General features: G+C 38.7%; 1 protein-coding gene across 2 annotated transcripts in view; it reads right to left on the bottom strand.

The window, feature by feature from the left end:
* The window catches only part of LOC115232445 (probable ATP-dependent RNA helicase DDX10), a 39,454-nt gene extending 14,582 nt beyond the window's left edge, over positions 1-24,872 (bottom strand). For both annotated transcript variants that reach the window (XM_029802323.2, XM_029802322.2), the window contains exons 1-12: positions 24,548-24,872; positions 23,314-23,374; positions 21,139-21,269; positions 18,489-18,647; positions 16,786-16,906; positions 14,362-14,476; positions 11,770-11,872; positions 10,594-10,698; positions 7,902-8,064; positions 5,229-5,313; positions 3,736-3,837; positions 3,434-3,521 (exon numbers count right to left, since the gene is read on the bottom strand). In XM_029802323.2, the coding sequence (XP_029658183.1) occupies positions 3,434-3,521; positions 3,736-3,837; positions 5,229-5,313; positions 7,902-8,064; positions 10,594-10,698; positions 11,770-11,872; positions 14,362-14,476; positions 16,786-16,906; positions 18,489-18,647; positions 21,139-21,269; positions 23,314-23,374; positions 24,548-24,736 (1,422 nt within the window). In that variant the 5' untranslated portion in view covers positions 24,737-24,872. The remainder of the gene's footprint in view (positions 1-3,433; positions 3,522-3,735; positions 3,838-5,228; positions 5,314-7,901; positions 8,065-10,593; positions 10,699-11,769; positions 11,873-14,361; positions 14,477-16,785; positions 16,907-18,488; positions 18,648-21,138; positions 21,270-23,313; positions 23,375-24,547) is intronic.
* Between the last annotated feature and the right edge of the window lie 471 nt (positions 24,873-25,343).

Genomic DNA, 25,343 nt, shown 5'->3' on the forward strand with positions numbered 1-25,343 from the left:
AATACAAGGCTGGTAACTAAGAAAGCGTCTGTAGCAGCTAAGTCCAGTAAATACATCACTGTTTATTTTGATGTAATAAAATGGTCAGGTGATGAAATGACATGTGATGTATTTACTGTGATGCACTACACTGTAAAGCAAAACATTAAAGCTTTTATTCAGTGTAAATACATAATTTTTTAAAAAATAAAAAATAAATTCAAAGATAAAAATAAAATCGATATTAAATTTACTGAATCTCTCTCTCTCTGAAGAAGTGCCACTCCCAAATAGTTGAAGGAATCCGGGGGAGAGGTAGACCCAGGAAGACATGGGATGAGGTGGTCAAGCATGACCCCTCGAATGTTGGGCTTCACAGAGGCAATGACAAAAGACCGAGATCTCTGGAGATATGCTGTGACTGCAAAGACCCGACAAATAAGGTGAGTTCATGGCTGTTTCCTGCACCAGTTTCGCATAGCCCCAGCCCATCCAAAGTACCTTGGATTGCAGAACGACCTGCTGTGCTTGAGGAGACCTATTGAGTCAAGTACATCAACATCAAAATAAATATCAAATGGAAATTGTAGTTGGATACCTGTGCGGGTGGCACGTAAAAAGCACCCACTACACTCATGGAGTGGTTGGTGTTAGGAAGAGCATCCAGCTGTAGAAACACTGCCAGATCAGACTGGAGCCTGGTGCAGCCTCCTGGCTTCCCAGACCCCGGTTGAACCGTCCAACTTGTGCTAGCACAGAAAATGGATGTTAAAGGATGATGATATGCAAAAATACAAGTCAAAGTTACATTCAAAAATACAATCACAAAAAAAAACCTCGTTGTTTTTTATCAGCATCATTCTACTCAGCTTTCATTAACAGCCATCAAATTTGAGAGTGTTACCTATGATAGTAGACTAGTATCTGGGCCATAAGAAGATTTACTCCTCATTTATCCAATGCTATATAAACTGAAATAAATACAGGCCTATGGATCTATAGATATGTGAAAAGCTATCAACTTTAACTAGTTTTAGAAATTTTATAGTAATATTGGTTTCAAATTTTGGCACAAGGCCCACAATTTCAGGAGAGAGGTTAAGTTGACCCCAGTGTTCAACTGCTACTTATTTACTGACCCTGAAAAGATGAAACGCAAAGTCAACCTCAGCAAAATTTGAACTCAGACTGTAAAAATGGACGAAATAAGCATTATGCTTGGCACGCTAGCAATTCTGGCAGTAATCATCATCATCATCGTTTAACGTCCGCTTTCCATGCTAGCATAGGTTGGATGATTTTGATTGAAGGCTGGCGAACCAGATGGCTGCACCAGGCTCCAATCTTGATTTGGTAGGGTTTCTACAGCTGGATGCCCTTCCTAATGCCAACCACTCCGAGAGTGTAGTGGGTGCTTTTTACATGCCACAGGCATGGGAGCCAGTCAGGCAGTACTGGCAACGACTTTGCTCGAATCTTTTTACACATTCCACCAGCACAGGTGCCAGTAAGGTGACATTGGTAATGATCATGCTTGAATGGTGCCCTTTTACGTGCCACTGACATGGAAGCCAGTTGGCTGATCTGGCAACGATGACACTTGGATGGTGCTCTTGGCACCCTACTAGTACGGGCACAAGTGCCAGTAAGGCGACGCTGGTAACGATCATGCTTGAATGGTGCCCTTTTACGTGCCACTGACATGGAAGCCAGTTGGCTGCTCTGGCAACGATCACCCTTGGATGGTGCTCTTGGCACCCTACTAGCACGGGCACAAGTGCCAGTAATGCGACGCTGGTAACGATTACGCTTGAATGGTGCCTTTTAAGTGCCCAGCATCACACTCTGAGAATTAGATGCTGCTATCTCATCAGCTACAGTGCCATATCTAGTTTCTAAATAATATTGATCATAGCTTTTCACTGTAAAAAGCTATGTATGTTTAACTCCTCAAATTCCTGTGGTAGGAGTATACATTGCTATATCTACATCGTAACCTCTGTTCCAGCCTCTCTCTCTTTGTCAAGCTACAACTAACTCACAACATAACACCATGTGACTGTAGCATAAATTGCTTTATTTGATGCCCTAGACAAATGTTTGTATAACACTTGACTTTATATGGCAGTCAGCAGCCTTTTATCTACTATCTGAAATGATGCACTATTATTAGCATTGTCATCATCATCAATTTACATCCATTTTTACATGCTGATATGGTCTGGGAGTGTGGTCACAATCTGAGTCAGTTCTTATTCAGAGATTCTGCTCTCCTATGTGGGTTAAAGGACCATATCTCACTCGTATGTTCTATTTTCTTTTGTTTTTATGACTGATGGCCTTTTCAAATACCAACAAACTTTACAGATTGTACTGGATGCATTTTACAAGCACCAGCATTAGAGAGGTTGCCATGTCCTCAACAGGAGTAAAGGACCTTCTTGATGCTACATCAACAGAGATAATGTAGTACTGCTTTACACAGTGGCTTGCATGCATTTTATTGTAGCATCAGAACTAGTGAGTTTGTCTTATGCCACAGAAGACTAGGGTCAAAGCAATGAAATCAAGAGAATGAAAAAAACAATGATTGAAATGAGAAGGTGTTGGAAATAGTATTGAAAGAAAGAGTGGTGGCAGCTGAGTGATTGCTACCAGGGATAGAGAAAGAGAGAGAGACAGACAGTAGTAAAGATGCGTGATGAAAAGATAGATGTCAATTATTAGTTACCTGTGGTAGGAGTGATGTGTAGCAGTACACAAGGATAATGGTGAGGTGTATCAGTTGCAAACAGGTTTGATCCATTACCCATTAACACAGAGATTTGGGATCTTTTTGGTTTGAATGGCAGTTTTTTCAAGCGGTGTCATATGAAATTGTCACCCATAATTATGACCCTAGTATCGATCTATTGCATTTCAATCTGTTTTAGGGTTAGGGTTGGTTAGGGTTAGGGGGAAGGGTATTTTTTTTTCATCAGAAATGTAAATAAACACAATCTGTTTCTTAAACGAGGGACATATTCATACGGCACAGAATGCTTTCATCTCAATAGATGTCATTGATTGGTTGAAATTGCAGAAATTGAAGAAAACCAACAACAAATATCTTACAAACCATAGAATTTTCTCAATAAAGCCAAGAGAATAAGATGTTTTATAAACACAACGAAGTTTAAAAGTGTTTAGTTACGTGGAAATTATTTTAAAAAACTGCTGTTCACACCAAAAAGATCCGAGATTTGTGATAAGTGAGTATAGATTTAATGTCTCTTAATACATGGTTGGCATTAAACATTGAATATGAAAGAGAGAGAGAGAGAGAGAGAGAGATGACAAGGTATGGAAAAAGTAGGTGAGGGGCAAATAGAGACTTAATAGAAATATAATGGGCAAGAGATCCAACTGTAGACAACACAGATATATATGTGAATGAACAATAATTCATGAATACCTTTTTGGCATTATCCTTCATTTCAGTATTTTCTGCACACTGTGATTGCAGACGAGGTTTAATATCCCACAACATTTTAGGATTCACTCTGTAATAAGAAAAACAGAAACCATAATGAATATGAATGAACATAAATCTAGGAACGTATCTTTATTTTGATATTTTAACTCAGTCTTTTTTATGCTGGCATGGGTCACATTCAAAATGAAGGTCTTTTAATAACTAAAGATTTACAAAAATTTTCTATGGTGACTACGATGGTAACGAGAGACAAAGTTCAATGAAATTTTATTCAAACTCACTGTATCTTTTTTATTGGGATTTTCTTTTTCTGTAAATTCTCCATCATTCCTTTCTCTTCACTGGGCAACAAAAATAATAAGGACTCACCATTCTTCTTGTATCTGGAAATCATAAATGAAAGCTGCTCTACAACAATTGAAGTCAGAACGGTATGAAATGGTGCTTATTACAAACAATGACCGTGACTTGTGAGTCACAGAAACAATTATTTCAGTGCTTTTGAAGGATAGTGGCATACTTTTCATCATCATCATCATCATCGTTTAACGTCCGTTTTCCATGCTAGCATGGGTTGGACGGTTCGACCAGGGTCTGGGAAACCAGAAGGCTGCACCAGGCTCCAGTCTGACCTGGCAGTGTTTCTACAGCTGGATGCCCTTCATAATGCCAACCACTCCACAAGTGCTTTTTACGTGTCATCGGCACAGGTGCCAGGCGAGGCTGGCAACGACCAGACTTTTGTTTCATTAAAAATTAGATGACACTATAAATACACATTCTTTCACATTAAATACTGTAGAGCTGCAGGTGAGAGCAAGCTTACATGGAGAAAATAGGTAATGAATGCTTGATTTTAATCTGTAAATGTAAAATATCCAGTATATAAAATATTCTGGCCTTGAACAATATCACAACACTCAAGGTAAAAAGCACTGAAGTTCAAATTACAAAGACTTCACAATACATTCTAAAACAGAAATAGGAAACACAGGAGAAAACAAATTATTCATTCTTATAGTAGTTCAGTTTTACTTTCTTAACCCTTTCATTACCAACCCGGCTGAAACCAGCTCTGGCTCTGAGTACAAATGTCTTGTTTCCATAAGTTTTGAATTAAAATCTTCCACCAAACCTTAGTCACATTTTATGTTCCTAACACTAGCTTAATGATAACCAAGTTATTTTACTAAATTCTTTGTAATATTTAAAGTAATTGAAAGAAACACAGAGCATTTCCAAAGAAATACAGTAACAAAAGGGTTAAATTCTTGGGTTCTGAAGAGATTGATGTTGCAATTTCCAGTGTATTAAATAGTCAAGAGAAGAAACGTTCTCCAGATAAGAAGTTAATATATAAACTTTTCAAGAAATACTAGCAGTTAATTGGTACATAGCAGATTAACTGAAGCAACTACACAATGGAATGTCTTCAGCGGTGCATATGTGCCCATGTCACACATTGTAATAGTAACTGTGATTTTCCAACACTTCAGAACTATTAAGGCAAAGTTTCAGACAGATGCCCTTCCTGATACCAACTCTTTTGATGGCTTCTTAACATGCAGCGATCCAGTGCACCTATTCTAAAAATGGTGATACACACACACACATTTTATTACATTATTTCCAAAATGACCTAAATTTGAAATGCTTAAGAACAATTCAATACACCAAATGTAGTTGTCCTACTTTTCCAAACATAAAACCGCTTCTGCCACATAAATTGCTAATGAAATTAAGATCAGAAAAGACAACTTAAATTGAATCTTACCTTGCTGTACGCCCAACTCTGTGAATATAAGTGTTAGCATCTTCAGGACAGTCAAGTTGGACGACCCAGTTCACTTCAGGTATATCTGAACAATAGAAGAAATTAAATTTTCAAACGCTAGTATTGCAGATTAACAAAATGTTAATAGTGATTGTGAAGTTATGAGTCCAAACTTTTCTACAGTAAAGTAAAAATAAGAAAGGAATATATTTGGTTACAATGATACAATATCATACTAACAATTGTTACTTTAGGTACAGGGCATGTAAAAAGCACCATCCGAATGTGGCTGATGCCAGCGCTACCTTGACTGGCTTCTGTGCTGGTGGCACGTGACCTGCTGTGCTTCAGGAGACCTATTGAGTCAAGCACATCAACATCAAAATGACTATCAAATGGAAATTGTAGTTGTGATACCTCTGCTGGTGGCACGTAAAAAGCACCAACTGATTGTGACTGCTGCCAGCCTTACCTGGCCTCTGTGCCGGTGGCATGTAAAAAGCACCCACTACACTCACAAAGTGGTTGGTGTTAGGAAGGGCATCCAGCTGTAGAAACACTGCTAGATCAGACTGGAGCCTGGTGCAGCCTCCTGGCTTCCGAGACCCCAGTCGAACTGTCCAACCCGTGCTAGCATGGAAAATGAACGTTAAATGATGATGATGATTATTACCCCATTTTCAGTGAAGGAGATAATAGAGAATTTGAAACACCCAAATCTTTAAGTAAGGGCATTAGCAGTGTTAGTCAAGTTAAATAGATTTAAGTGGAACTGAAATTCTTACATACATGCAGTTTGCAAGAGTATATGCCTCTTGCTCTACAGTGTCTAGATTAATAATAAAGACAGAACAAAAGACAAATCAGTTTGCAACTAATATCTCCAGCATATATTAGTAATTTCTTCCTTCTCCAAGTACTGCCTGGTAAGAAAGAGGACTGGGTCATTGAGTATTTAAGTGATTCCTCAGGGTCATTTCAGAGCGTTAATAAACTGTGTAAAAGTAAAAGACTATATTATTCTTGATTAATGTTTATTAGCTTGTTGTTGTGAAGTACGTACGTGCATGCCTGCCAACTTACATACATATATATCTATCATCATCGTCATTTAATGTCCGCTTTCCATGTTGTATTAGGTTGGATGGTTTGACTGGGGGCTGCACCAGGCTCCAATCTGATCTGGCAAAGTTTCTACAGCTGGATGCCCTTCCCAATGCCAACCACTCTGAGAGTGTAGTGGGAGCTTTTTTATGTGCCACCTGCATGAGGGCCAGTCAGTCGGTACTGGCATCAACCATACTTGAATGGTACTTTTTACGTGCTTTTCACGTGTCACTGGCATGGGACCAGTCAGCCGGCACTGGCATCAACTGCGCTCGAATGGCGCTTTTCACATGCCACCAGCAAGGGTGCCAATCAGGTGGTACTGTCATCGGCCACAACAGCGATTTCACTTGACTCAACAGGTCTTCGCAAGCGCAGTTTAATGCACAATGATTGAAGGATACTCTTAAATGTGCCGGCTATGCTGCACTGGCATAGGCCATGGGTTATGATCTCACTTGGCTTGCTGGGTCTTATGTGTATATGAAAGGTAATGTGTGTGTGAGAGAGACCAAGTGAGTGCCACTTGCACATACATACGAAAAAATACATACAATATACACATTCACTTACTCTCTCTTTCTCTCTCACACATGTCCATTCCATATACACGTACATGCATCTCTCACTTTCTCTTCTCTTTCAATTTCTGCTCTCTTCAAAGCATAAAGAAATAAAAAGTTTTTATGGAAATTAATGAATGCATTCAAAAGCTGAGTTGCCGATTTTGATGTTTAGGGTGTCAAAAAATTCATTAATCTTTTGGCTACTAAATAAATTTTATTTTCATTTACAGATTTGCATTACAAAAATTTAACATTATAATCTTTCTATAACTCAACTATTGTAAACAATATTTTATACCACGACGACAACACTTTTTCTATATAAGTGTGTACCTTAAAAGCCATCCATTTCTCTATATGTTACGAGGAAATACAGTCACTCACTTTCTCTCTCTCATACACATGCACACATACATACAAAAAAGTTGGGCTGATTCTGCCCATAAGAAAGGAACATATAGTACAATGTGGCTGTAGGTCATAAGACTCAGGCAATGCCGGGATGCATTGCTAGTTATATATAAAAACAAAAACTCCTTGAATATCGAAGTAATGGTACCAGCAGTGTTTATGTATAATCACAATTTAGGTTTGTTGAAATATGTCCGTCACATATTTATTTCAACATGCGAAATACTTAAAGCAAATGATCATAATATAACTATTAGTAGTAAAAGTTTAAAACACTTAAAAAACACATAAATAAAACAATATAACACATGTAAGATTAAAACATAGATGCTGGACAAGAGAATTACATGGACATAAACCTTAATATAACCATGTCATTTGCTGCACAAGGTACATAACTCAGTTTGCATCAGTTGACTTGACAGTTAACACATTTCCCTACTTTTTTTCATAGATGAGTTGTTCAGATTAGAAAGTCAGCCAACTGTTGCTTCAACAGAAATCATCCAACTCATGACCAAATGAAAATATGAATACAAAACAATACACAATAGCAAAAGGAGTGTTTTCCTCCTCTTCTTATATTTACCAAGTCCACGAGCTGCAATGTCTGTGGCAAAAAGAACAGCATGTTGCTTGAAACAGAACTGTTGGAAGACTTCCATTCTTTTACGTTGTTTCATCTTGCCATAAAGAGCATGAAGTGAGATACCTGGCCGCATGTGACACAACGCCTTGAATATATAGCGAACCTGTCAGCCAATAAAAGAGAACGAAAATAGGTCAATGGTGGTGGATGGAGGATAGAGTGTATGTGAAGTTGCATGAATTTACTGGGTGGAAATATACAGGAGCAGAGAGTAGAAAGTAAGAGAGTTGAAGATGAGAAGTGAAAGTGAAAGAGATGAAAGCAAGAAGAGAAACTGTGAGGAGAGAGAAGAAGTAGACTGATAAAAGGAAACAACATAAGTCTGAAATAAAATAAAAGGAAAGAGAGTAAGAGACATAATGGAGATTAAAGAAAAAATTAGTGTGAAGAATAATAAAAGCAGGACAAGGTCAGTAAATGAGGAAGAGAAAAGGAGAGAAGTTTGACAAATAGAAAACAAGGAAGGAGAGTAAGGATAGTTGGAAAGAGTAAAGAAGGAAAACAAATACATGATGTCATAAATCTGCCCCAATGAGGGATGACTTGGGGTCAAACAAACCACTGAAGTTTGACAAATAGAAAACAAGGAAGGAGAGTAAGGATAGTTGGAAAGAGTAAAGAAGGAAAACAAATACATGGTGTCATGTAATCATCATCATAGTTCGACCGTGGTCGAGACAATGTAATTTACCATGCTACGCCAGACTTCACGGTCCAACATAGCATTACGGAGGTCCTGTTGCTGGATGCCTGTATCCTTGGAGATTACATCAGGGTAGGAGAGTGTGCGCCCTCTGGTATTGCGAGCAGATGGCTTCCAGAGGAGAAGAGTAGAAATTGCCTCGTTTTCAGCTCTACAACAATGTCCAGCAAACTGGACTCTCCTACCCTTCACAAGAGATGACACAGGTGGTAATTTCCCATATATTTGTACTTTGGTTGGATGACGCTTCCACGAGAGATTTTGAGCTCTCATAAGGAGGCGAGTGTAAGTTCCATCCAACTGTCTTTCAAGCTTCTTTGATAACGTCCAGGTCATGTAATAGATGTCATAAATCTGCCCCAATGAGGGATGACTTGGGGTCAAACAATAACTCTCAAGTTTGATCAGATTATTTTAATTCAAATCTACCTCTTCCGTATAAACATTCCATTAATCTCACATAAGGATTTATCCTGACATTTTTATGGCTTAGTCAGAGGAGGAAGGGAATCTCCATTATGCTTTTTTGGGACTTCTGATATTGGTGAGGCAAAGAGAGAAAACTTAGAATATATATTCAATGCCAGAGCAGCTATCTGGCCTCCATGCCTGTGGCACGTAAAAGACACCATTCGAGCATGATCGTTACCAACATCGCCTTACTGGCACCTGTGCCAGTGGCATGTGTAAAAGATTCGAGCGAGGTCGTTGCCAGTACCGCCTGACAGGCCCTCATGCCGGTGGCACGTAAAAGCACCCACTACACTCTTGGAGTGATTGGCGTTAGGAAGGGCATCCAGCTGTAGATACTCTGCCAGATCAAGATTGGAACCTGGTGCAGCCATCTGGTTCGCCAGCCCTCAGTCAATCGTCCAACCCATGCTAGCATTGAAAGCGGACGTTAAACGATGATGATGATGATGATGAATACACCATACTAACCTTGATAATCAATAATAGCTGCAGCTTTCCAGTGTTAATTACACATGCTTTACTGCCATACAGCATCACAGTTCAGACACATACCTAACATACTCTAAAAATATAAACCACTGAAGTTAATTACTCAACGGCATCATTTGCAAGAAAAAACAACAGTTAAGTTAGCATTAACATATTTAATGCAGTGAGTAATTAAGCTCAGTGATTTTAATTTTTATATGCTAATTTTTCACTTATTCATATACAATAGTAATTCTCTGCCACTACTTCAAACAAATATGAAGCCTATAAGACAAAAACATGTCCAGAGTTGTCTTCGGTAAAAGGGTAAAGACCATCTTTGGTCATGAATGACCATGGAATTGAACCTAGAAAGTTACCCACCAAGACACAAGTCAGGGGAAGGTTGTTTATGGAAGACCATCAGTTGCTCATGCATACCAGCTCCACTCCCCAGAGCACAAGCAAAGGCCAATACAGCTTGGCACCAGTGACATTGCAACTCATTTCTACATCTGAATGAACTGAAGCAACATGAAATAAAGTGTCTTGCAGCCTGGTTCAGGAATCGAATTCACTACCTCATGATCATTAGCCTGATGCTCTAACCACTGAACCATGCACCAAGCTGTGTCGGTCAGTAGTAATTAGAATTAAAATCATATTAAGTCATTGAACTAATATCTTTTCATCACTATGTAAGTATATCTAACTAGAATTTTGATGCTCATTGCAGAACATTCCAGTCTATGTTGTGAATAGAGTATTTATTGTTAGAACAGATTAAATGCCTTACAATTACAAGAGAGGTGAAATGAGAGGCTTCGTTATTCAATCTCTCCCACAGCAATTAATCATATGACAAAGTAGTAGTCTTGGAAAAGGTTACTTGAACTAGAACTGAACTTAATTCACAGAGAATTTAACATTTCACCATAGCATATCTTTCATCAATGAAATGTTAAAGTGAAAGAAAAATTAGCCTACCTGACTGCATGTGCTCAGAAATACAAGAATCTTTTGTTTCAAATGTTTCTTCAGGAAAGACCACAGTACTGTCATTTTCTCTTCTAGTTCACAGGTTATATAACTCTGAAAAATTGTTTTGAAAAATTTGTAAATATCATACATATAACTCACAAAATTACAACAGCACCACATGAGGGTGAAATCATACAGAAATGCAGCATTATATGTTTCATAACAAGCCAATGAAGGAATCTCGGTGTGGTTACTCAACTCGCTAAAAATAGCAGCTAAATCTCCTTCATATCACACTCCATCATCTTAAAAATGGAAGAATAAATTTGAAAAAAGAAAAAAAAAGATTGGAGATAACATGACCAAGGTGGGGAATTGAAGAGAGAGTGATGAATGAAAGAGATCCAGAGTGAGAGGGTGAAGGAGATTGAAAAGGGAACAGCATGTGTAGTGTGAAGGATGAAGGAGTGTTAAGATGGACAAAGGAGGATGGAAGGAGTAATGGATGGGAGAGTGATGAATATCAATAATGAGTGACAGAGGAGAGAGAAGTGTAAGAAAGAGTGATATACAATACTAAAGAGAGAGAGAGAGATAATAGTGGAGATTGAATACAGACAGATACAATGCCATCCCACATTACATATGCAGCATGACAGAAGAGCTCTAGAGCAAAGGAGACACAATGATAGGAGAGCAGATGAATGATAGATGAGAGTGTAACGAAAAGAGGGACGTGAGCAATAAGTAAAAATTTCATGTGGCTGTGTGGTAAGTAGCTTGCTTACCAACCACATGGTTCCGGGTTCAGTCCGACTGCGTGGAATCCTGGGAAAGTATCTTCTGCTATAGCCCCGGGCCGACCAATGCCTTGTGAGTGGATTTGGTAGACGGAAACTGAAAGAAGCCTGTCATATATATATATATATATATATATATATATGAATGTGTGTGTATATGTTTGTGTGTCTGTGTTTGTCCTCCTAGCATTGCTTGACAACCGATGCTGGTGTGTTTACATCCCCGTCACTTAGCGGTTGGGCAAAAGAGACCAATAGAATAAGTACTGAGCTTACGAAGAATAAGTCCTGGGGTCGATTTGCTCGACTAAAGGCGGTGCCCCAGCATGGCCGCAGTCAAATGACTGAAACAAGTAAAAGAGTAAGAGTAATAAGCATTTACCTGAACCAGCTGTGAAGGTGTGCTTTCTTCGGCAAATTCATCGACAGAGACGTAAAAGAGATTGTCCTTGTTTAAACTGAGACGAGCAAGATCCTTCACTGACCTAAATGACAAGAACATAAATAAGAGTATTATAAATTTACTGATGACAATTATTGTGATAAAGCAATTTAGTCGTTTTGTATGTTAATGAAATATGCCAGGTGGCGAGCTGGCAGAAACGTTAGCAAGCCGGGCGAAATACTTTGCGGTATTTTGTCTGCTGTTACGTTCTGAGTTCAAATTCTGCCGAGGTCAACTTTGCCTTTCATCCTTTTGGGGTTGATAAATTAAGTACCAGTTACGCACTGGGGGCAATGTAATCGACTTAATACTTATGTCTGTCCTTCTTTGTCCCCTCTGTGTTTAACCCCTTGTGGGTAATAAAGAAATAGGTATTTTGTCTGCCGTTACGTTCTGAGTTCAAATTCTGCCGAGGTCAACTTAGCCTTTCATTCTTTCGGGGTTGATAAATTAAGTACCAGTTACGCACTAGGGGTCGATGTAATCGGCTTAATCTTTTTGTCTGTCCTTAGTTGTCCCCTCTGTGTTTAGCCCTTTGTGGGTAGTAAAGAAATGGGTATTTTGTCTGCTGTTACGTTCTGAGTTCAAATTCTGCCGAGGTCAACTTTGCCTTTCATCCTTTCGGGGTCGATAAATGAAGTACCAGTTACGCACTGGGGTCGATGTAATCGACTTAATACCTATGTCTGTCCTTGTTTGTCCCCTCTGTGTTTAACCCCTTGTGGGTAATAAAGAAATAGAAATATGCTTGGGTAGAGCAAGGAAGACATAGGAAGAAGTATGTGCAATATCATCAGTGTAATTATGTTGACTTCATAAGACAAGTAACTAAATGTTTCTACTATCAAAAAAGTGGCATATGGCAGAGGAATGGAGCAGATACCTCATGGTGTTCAGTAGCTTTCCTTTAAGTACTGAGTTCAAATCACATTGGGTATGAAATATTAACCATGTTACTTGTGTTATTGACTTCAGAAAGATGAAATGCAAAAGAAACTGATGTAAATGACTGATCCCCTCTCAAAATTGCTGGCCTTGTGTCTAAATCGGAAACCATTATTACTATTATATTGCAATTTGTGATAAGCTTCGTTGGTTACAGGCTTCCCAATGAGTCAATGACCAGTCCATTGCATTTCTGACAGCAATGTCACCTTGAGTAAAGTATCTTCTGCTATGGCCTTAAGTTGACCAAAATCTTGTAAGAGGAATCTGGTAGATAGAAATTGTGTATAAGCCCATTAAAACTGTTCTCTCCTTGGGTGCTGGACTTAACTGTTACCCATTTTAACACTACCACCTAGCTCTTGTGTACCTTTAGCAGGGCACTGTGTCTCCAGGCTTAGGGTAACTTCCTCTCTTACCTTCACCACTTTAGAGGCCCTGAAAATATAGATATTAAACTTCCTTTACGAGAGAAAGAGAGGTGGTGAGGTCTACTTTTCATACTGAATTTTGCTTTGTTCATTCTAAACTCTAGACCAAACATTCCACAGAGCTGCTGTCTCATATTCCAACTGTTCTGAATTTAACTAGCCATGGAGATGAATTAATTCATCATCATCATCGTTTAATGTCCATTTTCCATGCTAGCATGGGTTGGACGGTTCGACCGGGGTCTGGGAACCAGGAGGCTGTACCGGGCTCCAGTCTGATCTGGCAGTGTTTCTACAGCTGGATGCCCTTCCTAACGCCAACCACTCCATGAGTGTAGTGAGTGCTTTTTACGTGCCATTGGCACAGGTGCCAGGGGAGGCTGGCAACAGCCACGATTGGTTGCTGCTTTTTACGTGCCACCGGCACGGAAGCCAGTCAAGGTGGCACTGGCATTGACAACGTACGGATAATGCTTTTTACGTGCCACCAGCACAGGTGCCAGGGGAGGCTGGCAACGGCCAGGATTGGTTGGTGCTTTTTACGTGCCACTGGCACAGAAGCCAGTCAAGGTGGCGCTGGCATCGACCAGATATGGATGGTGCTTTTTACGTGCCACCGACATGGAAGCCAGTCAAGGCGGCACTGGCATACTTATGTTATATTTTTACTTTAAAAACTTTTAACCTTCCAATAGCCATCATTCATGTAAATTGTGAAATTCATCACTATAGATTGTGGGCAAGGAGTTCATTCCTCATTCTTAAGATAACTGTTTGGGGAAAACATTAACCCTTTTGTTACTGTATTTATTTTGAGATGCTCTGTGTTTCTTTCAATTATTTTAAATATAACAAAGAATTTAGTAAAATAACTTAGTTATCATTCAGATAGCGTTTGGAACATAAATTGTGACTAAGGTTTGGTGGAAGATTTCAATTCAAAACTTATGAAAACAAGACATTTATACTACAGAGCCAGAGCCAGTTTTGGCTGGGTTGGTAACAAAATGGTTAACCATGTCAACCCTCAACATTTGTGAAGGGCTTACAAAGAACTTGAGAACAACCAATCTTCCAACTCAAACAAATAAAAATAAAATAAATAAAACCTCACAAAAGGCAACATACACGAAAAGAATAATTAGTCACTTACTTTGTCTGTGTGGCAGAAAACAATAAAGTCTGTCTGGATGGAGGTAAATTTTCCAAAATGGCATTCATAGTTTCAGCAAATCCAAGGTCCAGGATACGATCAGCTTCATCAAGAACTGGAAACAAAGAATTGCCATAAGACTGTCAGATGGAATGGTTCAGAACTTTTACATGAATGTGGTGGAAATGGTACAGATGTCACATACTCTACTCTTTTACTTGTTTCAGTCATTTGACTGCGGCCATGCTGGAGCACTGCCTTTAGTCAAGCAAATCGACCCCGGGACTTATTCTTTTGTAAGCCCAGTACTTATTCTATCGGTCTCTTTTGCCGAACCGCTAAGTGACGAGGACGTAAACACACCAGCATCAGTTGTCAAGCAATGCTAGGGGGACAAACACAGACACACAAACACTTATATATATATATATACGACAGGCTTCTTTCAGTTTCCGTCTACCAAATCCACTCACAAGGCATTGGTCGGCCCGGGGCTATAGCAGAAGACACTTGCCCGGACTGAACCTGGAACCATGTGGTTGGTTAGCAAGCTACTTACCACACAGCCACTCCTGCGCCTCATGCTTTATATCTTTTTGAAATTTTCTTTCCCGAGTTCAAATTCTTGTCAGGTTTAGCCTTGACCAATCATTCTCAAGTGAGATATCATCATCATCATCATCGTTTAACGTCCACTTTCCATGCTAGCATGGGTTGGACGGTTCAACTGGGGTCTGGGAAGCCCGAAGGCTGCACCAGGCCAGTCAGATCTGGCAGTGTTTCTACAGCTGGATGCCCTTCCTAACGCCAACCACTCCGTGAGTGTAGTGGGTGCTTTTTATGTGCCACCGACACAGGTGCCAGACGAGGCTGGTGAACGGCCACGCTCGGATGGTGTTTTTTACGTGCCACTGGCACAGAGGCTAGGCGAGGCTGGCACGGCCACGATCGGATGGTGTTTGTTACATGCCACCAGCACGGAGGCCAGTCGATGCGGTACTGGCTACGGCCACGTTCGGATGGTTTTCTTATGTGCCACCGGCACTGGTATCACAAAACTACAAATTCCATTGATGTTCTAAATAAATACTAGCCACATTTTGGAGTTTATTCAATTGATTATATTTTTTTTCTTCACATTAAAAAATTATGGACAAATATAGACATGCATTTACAACAATTCATTATTTTCTTGAATGGTTTTGCATAAATTTTTCTATGCTTAGCGGAAGCTGACCAATACAAAGTGTATAGAATTGGTAGACAGGAACCTGTTGTATGAGTGAGGTGGGAACGGTGCTGGGGGACTCCTGTATGCTGATGATCAGAGTCTCAACAACAAACAAGTTGATGACTTATTGGACAAGTTCCAAATGTTGAAACAGAATTTAGATTCAAGAGACTCAAGTCAATTTAGTAGACATAAGTTTTAGTGAGCACACAAATTAAATACTATCAACTGGAATGTAACTAAGTAGGATATGTGGAAAGAGAGTGTGAAAGGACCCCATACACTACAACCAAGGCAAACAATGCAGGCACAAATGGTACAGTAGACTCTCGGTCATGCTGGTAGATTTCATATGTAAAAGAAGTTAATAGCTTTTGTTACCTCAGTCATCTAATCAACAGTGGGTGCACAATTTGCAAGATTGTATGAGAAGGAGAATAAGGAGATGGGGAGGCAGACTGCCAAAATGGTTGGGTTTGAAGGGTGGATGAGCAAAGAGCCATGAGCTGGGGAGGATAGATTGATGAAGATATATGTATATGTACCAGTAGGAATTTGATAATCTGGCAATATTTAATAAGTATAAATATTACATTTATCAATACATCTGGCCTCCGTGCCGGTGGCATGTAAAAAGCACCATCTGACCGTGGCCATTGCCAGCTTCGTCTGGTCCCCGTGCCGGTGGCACAATAAAAGCACCAACCGATCATGGCCGTTTGCCAGCCTCGTCTGGCACCTGTGCCGGTGGCACGTAAAAAGCACCCACTACACTCACGGAGTGGTTAGTGTTAAGAAGGGCATCCAGCTGTAGAAACACTGCCAGATCAGACTGGACCCGGTGCAGCCTTCTGGCTTCCCAGACCCCAGTTGAACTGTCCAACCCATGCCAGCATGGAAAGCGGACATTAAACGATGATGATGATCTCACACACTTACTTTTGATGAATAATCTTCAAATTAAATGAGTCTCTTTATTAAGTGTGCTATGCCCTCTCTCTCTCCCAACAAAAAAAAGTTTCATTCTTAAAATGTGTCTTTTTCTTTAGATCAAAGGTAAAAATATATCCCTACTGGCTGCATAATAAAAACCCACTAATTTCACTCATTGCTCCAAATAATTATTATATCTTAGAGAAAAGGTTTTCAATTAACACTTTTCTTAGGGGTAATAAACTATAAAAGTGACTTACTGAGTATCTGCAGGTTATGGGCATTAAAATTAGGGGTCTCATCCATGTGTTGTAGGAGTCGTCCTGGGGTACAGATGACAATGTTGGTATACATGATCTTCTTCGATTCCTCTTTTAGGTTCTGTTCAAATATATAGATCAACAAACAAATGTAGAAATATATATATATAAAGAGATAAACACAGAAAGATATAAATTATTTTAGTTTCTTTATTGATAAATTACAAGCTTTAAACTTTCACATCAAAATCAATAAATATTTTTTTAATACTACTTTATATAAGCAATTGCTTGGATTTCAAGTTAACCCTTAGTCACATAATACACAGTCTGAATTGTCCTTGCAAAGCTTTCATATAGATCAGGTTTCCTTTTTAACTTATTAGTAGGTGAAATAGCTGAATGGAAAGAGGTATTGGAATAATATGCTTTGAGTTTGAAATCAACAAGAAAAAATGAAATATCCTACATGCACCATTTGCACTAACTGTTGCAATTAAGTATTAAATATTTTTGAAAATGATCTATTAATACAAAGAAAAATTATCATGTACTTGCTTAATTATGACATGAGAACTTCTACATGGTAGAAATAGCAACCAAATCTTCCTCAAATCAAACAACCATTTTGAACAAAGAAAGGCACATTGGATATTAAAAATGAGAAAGTCATGGCTAGAATATTTTCAATCATATATCTGTTTCTGTTTAATCAAGATTGACTTGTGACTAAACAACAATAACCATCTGAGATGTGCACACCTGTATAACCATATCCGATCCATGGGTCATTTTAATCCCACAGTAACTTTGATATAGAAATGTACTGAACCTTAACGGATATAACTTAACTCCTACTATTGATAGTACATCATATGTCTTCAGATAAACAATTTCTAATCAGGCAGAAGTTACACAGGCCAACTACTCAGCTGTTATAACAAAATCCCTTTTTTTATTAGTCATGAGAAGAGAGAAACAGTGCCCATGATCTCTGCAGGCCCTGTCATAGTAGCAAGATCGATGTAGTTGATGGTAGTCTAAGTATTTGCAAGAGAAACATGTTTGGGAGGGAACTAAGATTTGGTTCAAATGCTTGCATGTTCGTTTTTGATTTGGCCAGACACTTGATACAAGGTGCAAGTGATATTACTGAAATCAGGCATTTATTTTCAGAATAGACCTGTGATAAAGGCACCCAAGGACCGAGTAACATTAAATCAGGTAGCATATTAGGCCTACTACACTGGTGTAAAGGTACCTCAAACCTCATCAAACTAAACAATATATATATATATATATATTTCATGTGCCCTTTTCAAGCCTAGCCAGGCTTATGGGCCCGGTTACCCAGTTTCTGTGGCATATGTGTTCTCCCCAGCTGGACGGTATGCCAGTCCATCGCAGCGTTACCCAAGAAACAGTAAGAAAGAGAGAAAGTTGGGGTGAAAGAGTACAACAGGGGTCACCACAACCCCCTGCTGGAGCCTCGTGGAGCTTTAGGTGTTTTTGCTCAATAAACACACACAATGCCAGGTCTGAGAATCGAAACCGCGAGTCTGCTGCCCTAACCACTGGGCCATTGTGCCTCCACATATATATATATAATAAAACATTAAAAAAAATATCCAGCAAGGAATATGCTGTAAGATTAAAATAGGGAATAATGATAAAATAAAAATAAAAGAAAACTTATTACTCACCATCCCACCAACAGTTAGACCAGCAGAAAAATCATGTTGCTTCCCAATCCGTCGAAGAACTGCAAAGGTCTGATAAGCGAGCTCTCTAGTTGGAGATATAACTAAGGCACCTAATCCATCGAGATTAGTCCATTTTTGGCAGTAGAGACATTCAAGAAGCTGAAGAACAAACATAGTTTATATTTTATAGTAAAATATTTACTTCAATGTTGTTAAGGTTACCCACCAATAATAGCTACTAATTTAGACACAAGCCCAGTAATTTTTAGGGAAGAGGGATAGTTAATAACTATCAACCCTAGTACTTGACTGGTACATTATTTTATCAATTTTGGAGGAGTAGGGGCTGAAACCGGACATGGTTCCTCCTGATGATGTCTTGAGCTAACTGGATCCTATAAAGGAGCTGTTGTGGTAGCAGACCACGAAACACGTTTGTAATTCCTCAATTCTGGAAGATGAAAGACAATGTATAGGGACTTAACTAAATATCAGAAAACATTGTCTGGCATCCTTGGAAAGGCAAGGCCAGTATGTGAGAGGGCAAACTGTATGTAGGGGTTACCATTGTATCAGTTATGCTCGATATAAAAGCTTTAAAAGGGTTCTACTCTCATTATAGGCTTGAGGGATGGACATGGACTCCTTGTTGAGTTCATCTTTTATGTGCCGGGGAGTAAGTCTGAGTAGTATACAACGTTATCGACGAAGACCATGAGTGTGTCCGTCCCTGTGTTATCGACGAGGCACGAAGTGGCGAGTTCTGTGCCCGATATCGAAACAACGAACCTAAGCTCGCGGTATCGCCCACGTGCACGTGGACTCCTTGTTGAGTTCATCTTTTATAGACAAGTATTGTTTCTTTGTCCTATCAGGACGTTCTTTCACACTTGATATAACAGAATGAGAGGTATTATTAGTTTATTCACCTATAATTTACGTGATTACTGCAGCAGATCATCTTTGATCTGGCCTGACACCTGATGCCAGGTACAAGTGATACTATTGAAGTTTGGTATTTATTTTCAAATCCATTCTGAAATAGAGATGTTAGAATTGAAATCAGGACACCACTTCACTAGCACCTTTACAATGTTCAAAGGTCACAGAAGAGTCAGTTTCAGTACTCTTTTACTTGTTTCAGTCATTTGACTGTGGCCATGCTGGAGCACCGCCTTTAGTCGAGCAAATCGACCCCAGGATTTATTCTATGTAAGCCTAGTAATTATTCTATCGGTCTCTTTTGCCGAACTGCTAAGTTACGGGGACATAAACACACCAGCATCGGTTGTCAAGCGATGTTGGGTGGACAAACACAGACACACAAACATACATATATATATGTGTGGTTAGGGAGCTTGCTTCTTAGCTACATGGTTTCGGGTTCAGTCCCACTGCGTGGCACTTTGGGCAGGTGTCTTCTGCTATAGCCCCGAGTTTACCGAAGCTTTGTGATTGAATTTGGTAGGCGGAAGTTACTGCCGTGTGTGTATGTGTGCGTGTAGGTGCTCAGTGCCTCTCTGAAAGAGAGAAAGGGATATATACACACACATATATATACATATTTACGATGGGCTTCTTTCAGTTTCCGTATTCCAAATCCACTCACCGGGCTTTGGTCGGCCCGAGGCTATAGTAGAAGACACTTGCCCAAGGTGCCACACAGTGGGACCGAACCCAAAACCATGTGGTTGGTTAGCAAGCTACTTACCACACAGCCACTCCTACGCCTAATGATGAACAACCTTAACCGGTTTTCAAACCCTACTGGGTTCTCATCAGAAGTGTCTACATCATTCTGATGGTCTCAGATTTACTACCAAGTAAATCAAACACTTTAAATTTCACAATGCTGTTGCTGCTTTTTTGCAGTTTAGTCTGAAGGAAAGCTGTGCCATGGCATATGTCAAGTGAACCTGTGTAGAAGAGAGGGCATGCAACTAGCTAGTCCAAAGTAGGAGAGGATGTAGTAGTAGCAGTCGAAGAGTTGGAGAGCAGAAGAAAAAGTGTATCAATAATCAAGTGATGACAGTGTCAATCCAGCTTTCCACTGAGAAGCTAGATGAACTGGGACATTGAAAGATGTCTGACCGCTATACTTAATAACACTGACTACAGGATCTCCTGACTTCATGGTTGCTTATCACAATACTGCTTTGACCATCTGCTGTTCTCATTGTTTTTCAGGTCCTTAAACCTTCAGCATTTAAACCAACCATATCATCATCATCATTTAATGTCCGTTTTCCATGCTAGCATGGGTTGGACGGTTCGACCAGGGTCTGGTAAGCCATGGAGGCTGCACCAAGCTCTAGTCTGATTTGGCAGTGTTTCTACAAGTGGATGCCCTTCCTAACGCCAACCACTCTGTGAGTGTAGTGGGTGTTTTTTACGTGCCACCGGCATAGGAGTCATAGCAGGCTGGCAAATGGCCACGATCTGGGCCACATATTCTATCAATTTTATGTTCACTCCGACAATATCATTCTCAAAATATGCAATCACATCATTGAAATTTCAAAGTTATGAGATAAGGCTTGATCAATTTAAAGCAATGTGAATAAAAAGCATTACATTTGAAAGAGAAATCTGAATGTTAAAGAGTCAATGAATTCAAAAACAATCCACCCACAACTAAAATTTAACTTACAGGAATAAGAAAAGCTAGTGTTTTGCCAGATCCAGTTTTGGCAGCTGCAAGAACATCATGTCCCTGCAAACCAATACCTATGGATTCTTTCTGAATTTCTGTTGGCATTATGAATCCAGAATTTTTTAGACCTGCGACAACAAAAGAAAGTAATTAAATAGAGACACTCTCAATATGAATCATGAAGAACATTTAATAAACAACATGGTGCTAATGATGGATGGTAATAATAACTTTTTGCCTAAGTACATGACTATAAATTTTGGAGAATGGATAAGTGATTTGATTAACTCTACTATTTGACAGTTTCTCATGTTAGTGACCTTAAAGGGTGCAATGCAAAGTTAACCTCAGTAAGATATGAACTTGGAAAAGAAAGGAATGAACTAATTAATAGTATTTAATATGATGCTTTACCCCACTTCATGATTGATAGTAATGATTTCATACATAGGCAAAAGGCTATGCATTTTGAAGAAAGATTGCTGATTTAATTAAATGATGGACACATATTTCAGCAAATCTGGAAGGATGAAAGGCAAAGTTGACTTGAGCAGGATTAAATAATAATTATTTTTAACAAAAGCCCGAGGTCAGAAATTAGGAGGACAAGGTTAATTAATTACATTGACACTTATTCTTGATTGGTATATTATTTTATTGTCTGACCCATGCCAGCATGGAAAACAGATGTTAAATGAAGATGATGATGACCCTGGAGATATGTAAGGCAAAGTTGACGTTGGTGGGATTAGAACTCAGAATGTAAAGAGCCAGAGTACATAATGCAAAACATTTTCCTGATTCTCTAATGATTCAACCAATCTATTAAATTTGGATTAAATAATAATGATCTCTTTTAACCAGGCACAAAGAATATTGATAAGATTACACTTAGGTTTAAATGTGTGGTGAAATATTAGAGAAACTATGATGCCAGGCTCTTAACCACATAGTAAAGAGATCAAATCATCTAGACAAGGTACATAATTATGCTTCACACAGAATTCATGGTTGAGAAGTAGCACCTCAATTGATGGATAAGAAATCTACACATAAGGCGGCGAGCTGGCAGAAACGTTAGCACACCGGGCGAAATGCTTAGCGGTATTTCGTCTGCCGCTATGTTCTGAGTTCAAATTCCACCGAGGTCGACCTTGCCTTTCATCCTTTTGGGGTCGATAAATTAAGTACCAGTTACGCATTGGGGTCGATGTAATCGACTTAATCCCTTTGTCTGTCCTTGTTTGTCCCTTCTATGTTTAGCCCCTTGTGGGCAATAAAGAAATAAGAAATCAGCACACAGGAGAGGCAGCTAACTGTAAAAACACCTGCTCTAGCAATATGCAAATATAAACACACTGCATTCATGTAGTAGAGGAAAAACAGCTTGGTTGAGCCTATTCATGAGAATAATCAAACTTATCTGTACAAGTTAACAGAATGTTTGTTATATAAAACCTATTAATAGGCAGAGTAAATTGAATTTGCCTTACTAATATGCATTCATCATTCAAAGAATGCAGTGCTGGAATACAAAGTCTATATTCTTGTTTTCTTTTGTCCTATATTTGTTCATGTTTTTAAATGTCAAAGTGAAATTTGAAAGAGATTTGGCAAGTCAACAGTGTAGAGGCTCTGTAGTATATTTACTCTGAAGATGAGGAAGCAGTGCCCTAAACGTTTCTTCAACCTTCTAAACTAGTCAAATAAATGCAGTTTGAGCTTCTACAGAGGTAATATGTGCAGTAGGAAGAAAAGATTGCATTATGGAGTTTAACCCTTTTGATACCAACCCGGCTGAAACCAGCTCTGGCTCTGAGTACAAATGTCTTGTTTTCATAAGTTTTGAATTAAAATCTTCCACCAAACCTTAGTCACAATTTATGTTCCCAACACTAGCTTAATGATAACTAAGTTATTTTACTAAATTCTTTGTTATATTTAAAGTAATTGAAAGAAACACAGAGCATCTCAAAATAAATACAGTAACGAAAGGGTTAAGGGGAGATACAATACATATGACAAGAGGAAAAGTGGGGACATCAAGTGAGTTTAAATGGGTGGCCAGTAAACTGTAGCTATATCAAAATTAGTTATATTTCTCATTTTAATTGAACTTTAGGATGAAAATCACAATCTTAGGTCTTTATAATATGAAACTATCATACAAACCAATTTGAGTGCTAACAGACAATGGGAAGTCTGTAAACTTCCTGATAGCTGCTGGGTTTATCTGAAATAAAAAGATAAATATTTTCAAACTCATATTAAATGAGGATATGCTGCATTGCAGATCCATCCAATCCTAACCATAATAAAAAGATAGATGATGATAATCATATTCTTAGTAATAGCTGCAGTACTGTGCTCCTGGTCAAGTCACTTTATTCTGTCAGTCTACTAAGCTGAAAGATTGACTGACAAGGCAAAAAGAGTATCCAATTGGCATTAGACATTATAAGCATCACTCTGAGACAAAAATGGATCCACAGTCTCACCAACAGGATAACATGTCTATAGCTTGTCAGCAGTTATTGAAAATATTTGTTTTAATAATTATGTAAATATCCATATGTAAAATAGACTAGCCATCCTAAACTAGTGTAGAAAACTGAAATAGCAGGATCCAAGAAAAGTAGTGTTGGGTCTGCATCAACAATTAGTAGGTTCAAAATGTTTAGGGTTAGGGTTAGGGAAATCCGTCCCGGATTCATTGGAAATTTTTTTCCTTAGTGAAAATCGTGCTGGTGAAAAAATCAATGGGTAGGGTGAAATTTCCGAGGCTTCTACTTCACCCTACTCCGTTTTTCGGACTCCCAAAAGGGTTTTTGTAGCATATTGGGATGTCACAGGAATTCATTCAACGCAAAAAAAAATTCCAATGATTCCGGCACAGAGTGGTGGTCCTTCCCCTCTCCCCCTTTTCCGAGCCAAAATAAGGGATTTGCAGCATATTAGGAGGTCAGGGTACTCGATTCCACGCAAAAAATCCGAGTTTTTGTTTTTTTTCTTAGTGAAAATCGTGCTGGTGTTACTCTGAAAACTTACCCCTAGAAGCTTGAGCGACCACACAGAGAAGCCCCTTCGTTCTATCTTGGGAAAGAGAGTGAGTTTAGCTGTCGATAAACAGCTCATAGCTCTTGACAAGCAAAGAACGTATAGTAGAATATAGAGGGAACAGGGATGGAAAATAATACAACACCATGGAGAGGGGTCATCGGATACGAAAATACCTACTGGTTGTGAATATATTTCAATCCCTTTGAAAAGTTGAAGAGAGCAATAGGAAAAGATAAAGTTACAAAATCTGAACGTACTGATTACCTTTCACTATTATGAATTTCTAAATCAATAAATAATCGATATATCATAAATAAACAAATTAAAACCATATGAAATACGTTACTTGAACATGTTTCTCTTTTAGAGCTCTGATTTCAGCATCAATATTTTTTAAAGGCTTCGATGAAGTGAGTAATTCTTTTCGTTTTTTTTCTCCTTTTTTGCCAGCAAATTCCTTGTCTTTTGGTCTTTTGTCGCGTGATTTCTTTTTATGTTGAAATTTTCCAGCATTTGTACTTCGATCAGGAAACATTTTGGCAACAGAATAACAAACTCACGTGTACGAAGACATTTATATAAAAGAGTGGTAAAGTAAAGGGAGGCAATCAGCGCATGTTTTTTTTTTTTTTCTTTTTCTCTTCAAAACTTTTCCCGTACAATTTCGGCTGAGTTGCTGGAACTTGTAAATTAAAAAAAATTTTTTTACCAAACTTCGCCTCCCTTCTCGGTCTTGGGCTTTCTTTATAGGATCTTTTCAGTTTTTTAAAATAATTTCCACGTAACTAAACACTTTTAAACTTCGTATACTGGTAGAATGTGTTTATAAAACATCTTTTTCTCTTGGCTTTATTGAGAAAATTCTATAGTTTGTAAGATATTTGTTGATTTCTTTTTCTTCAATTTCTGCAATTTCAATCAATCAATGACGTCTGTTGAGGTGAAAACATTCTGTGTCGTATGAATATGTCCCTCGTTTAAGAAACAGATTGGGTTTATTTACATTTGTGAAGAAAAAAGATACCCTTGCCCCACCCCTAACCCTAACAATAACTAACCCTAACCCTAACCCTAACTAACCTTAACCCTAAAACAGATTGAAATGCAATAGATCGATACTAGGGTCATAATTATGGGTAACA

Source organism: Octopus sinensis, linkage group LG2 (genome assembly GCF_006345805.1).
Source record: "Octopus sinensis linkage group LG2, ASM634580v1, whole genome shotgun sequence".
Classification (NCBI taxonomy): domain Eukaryota; kingdom Metazoa; phylum Mollusca; class Cephalopoda; order Octopoda; family Octopodidae; genus Octopus; species Octopus sinensis.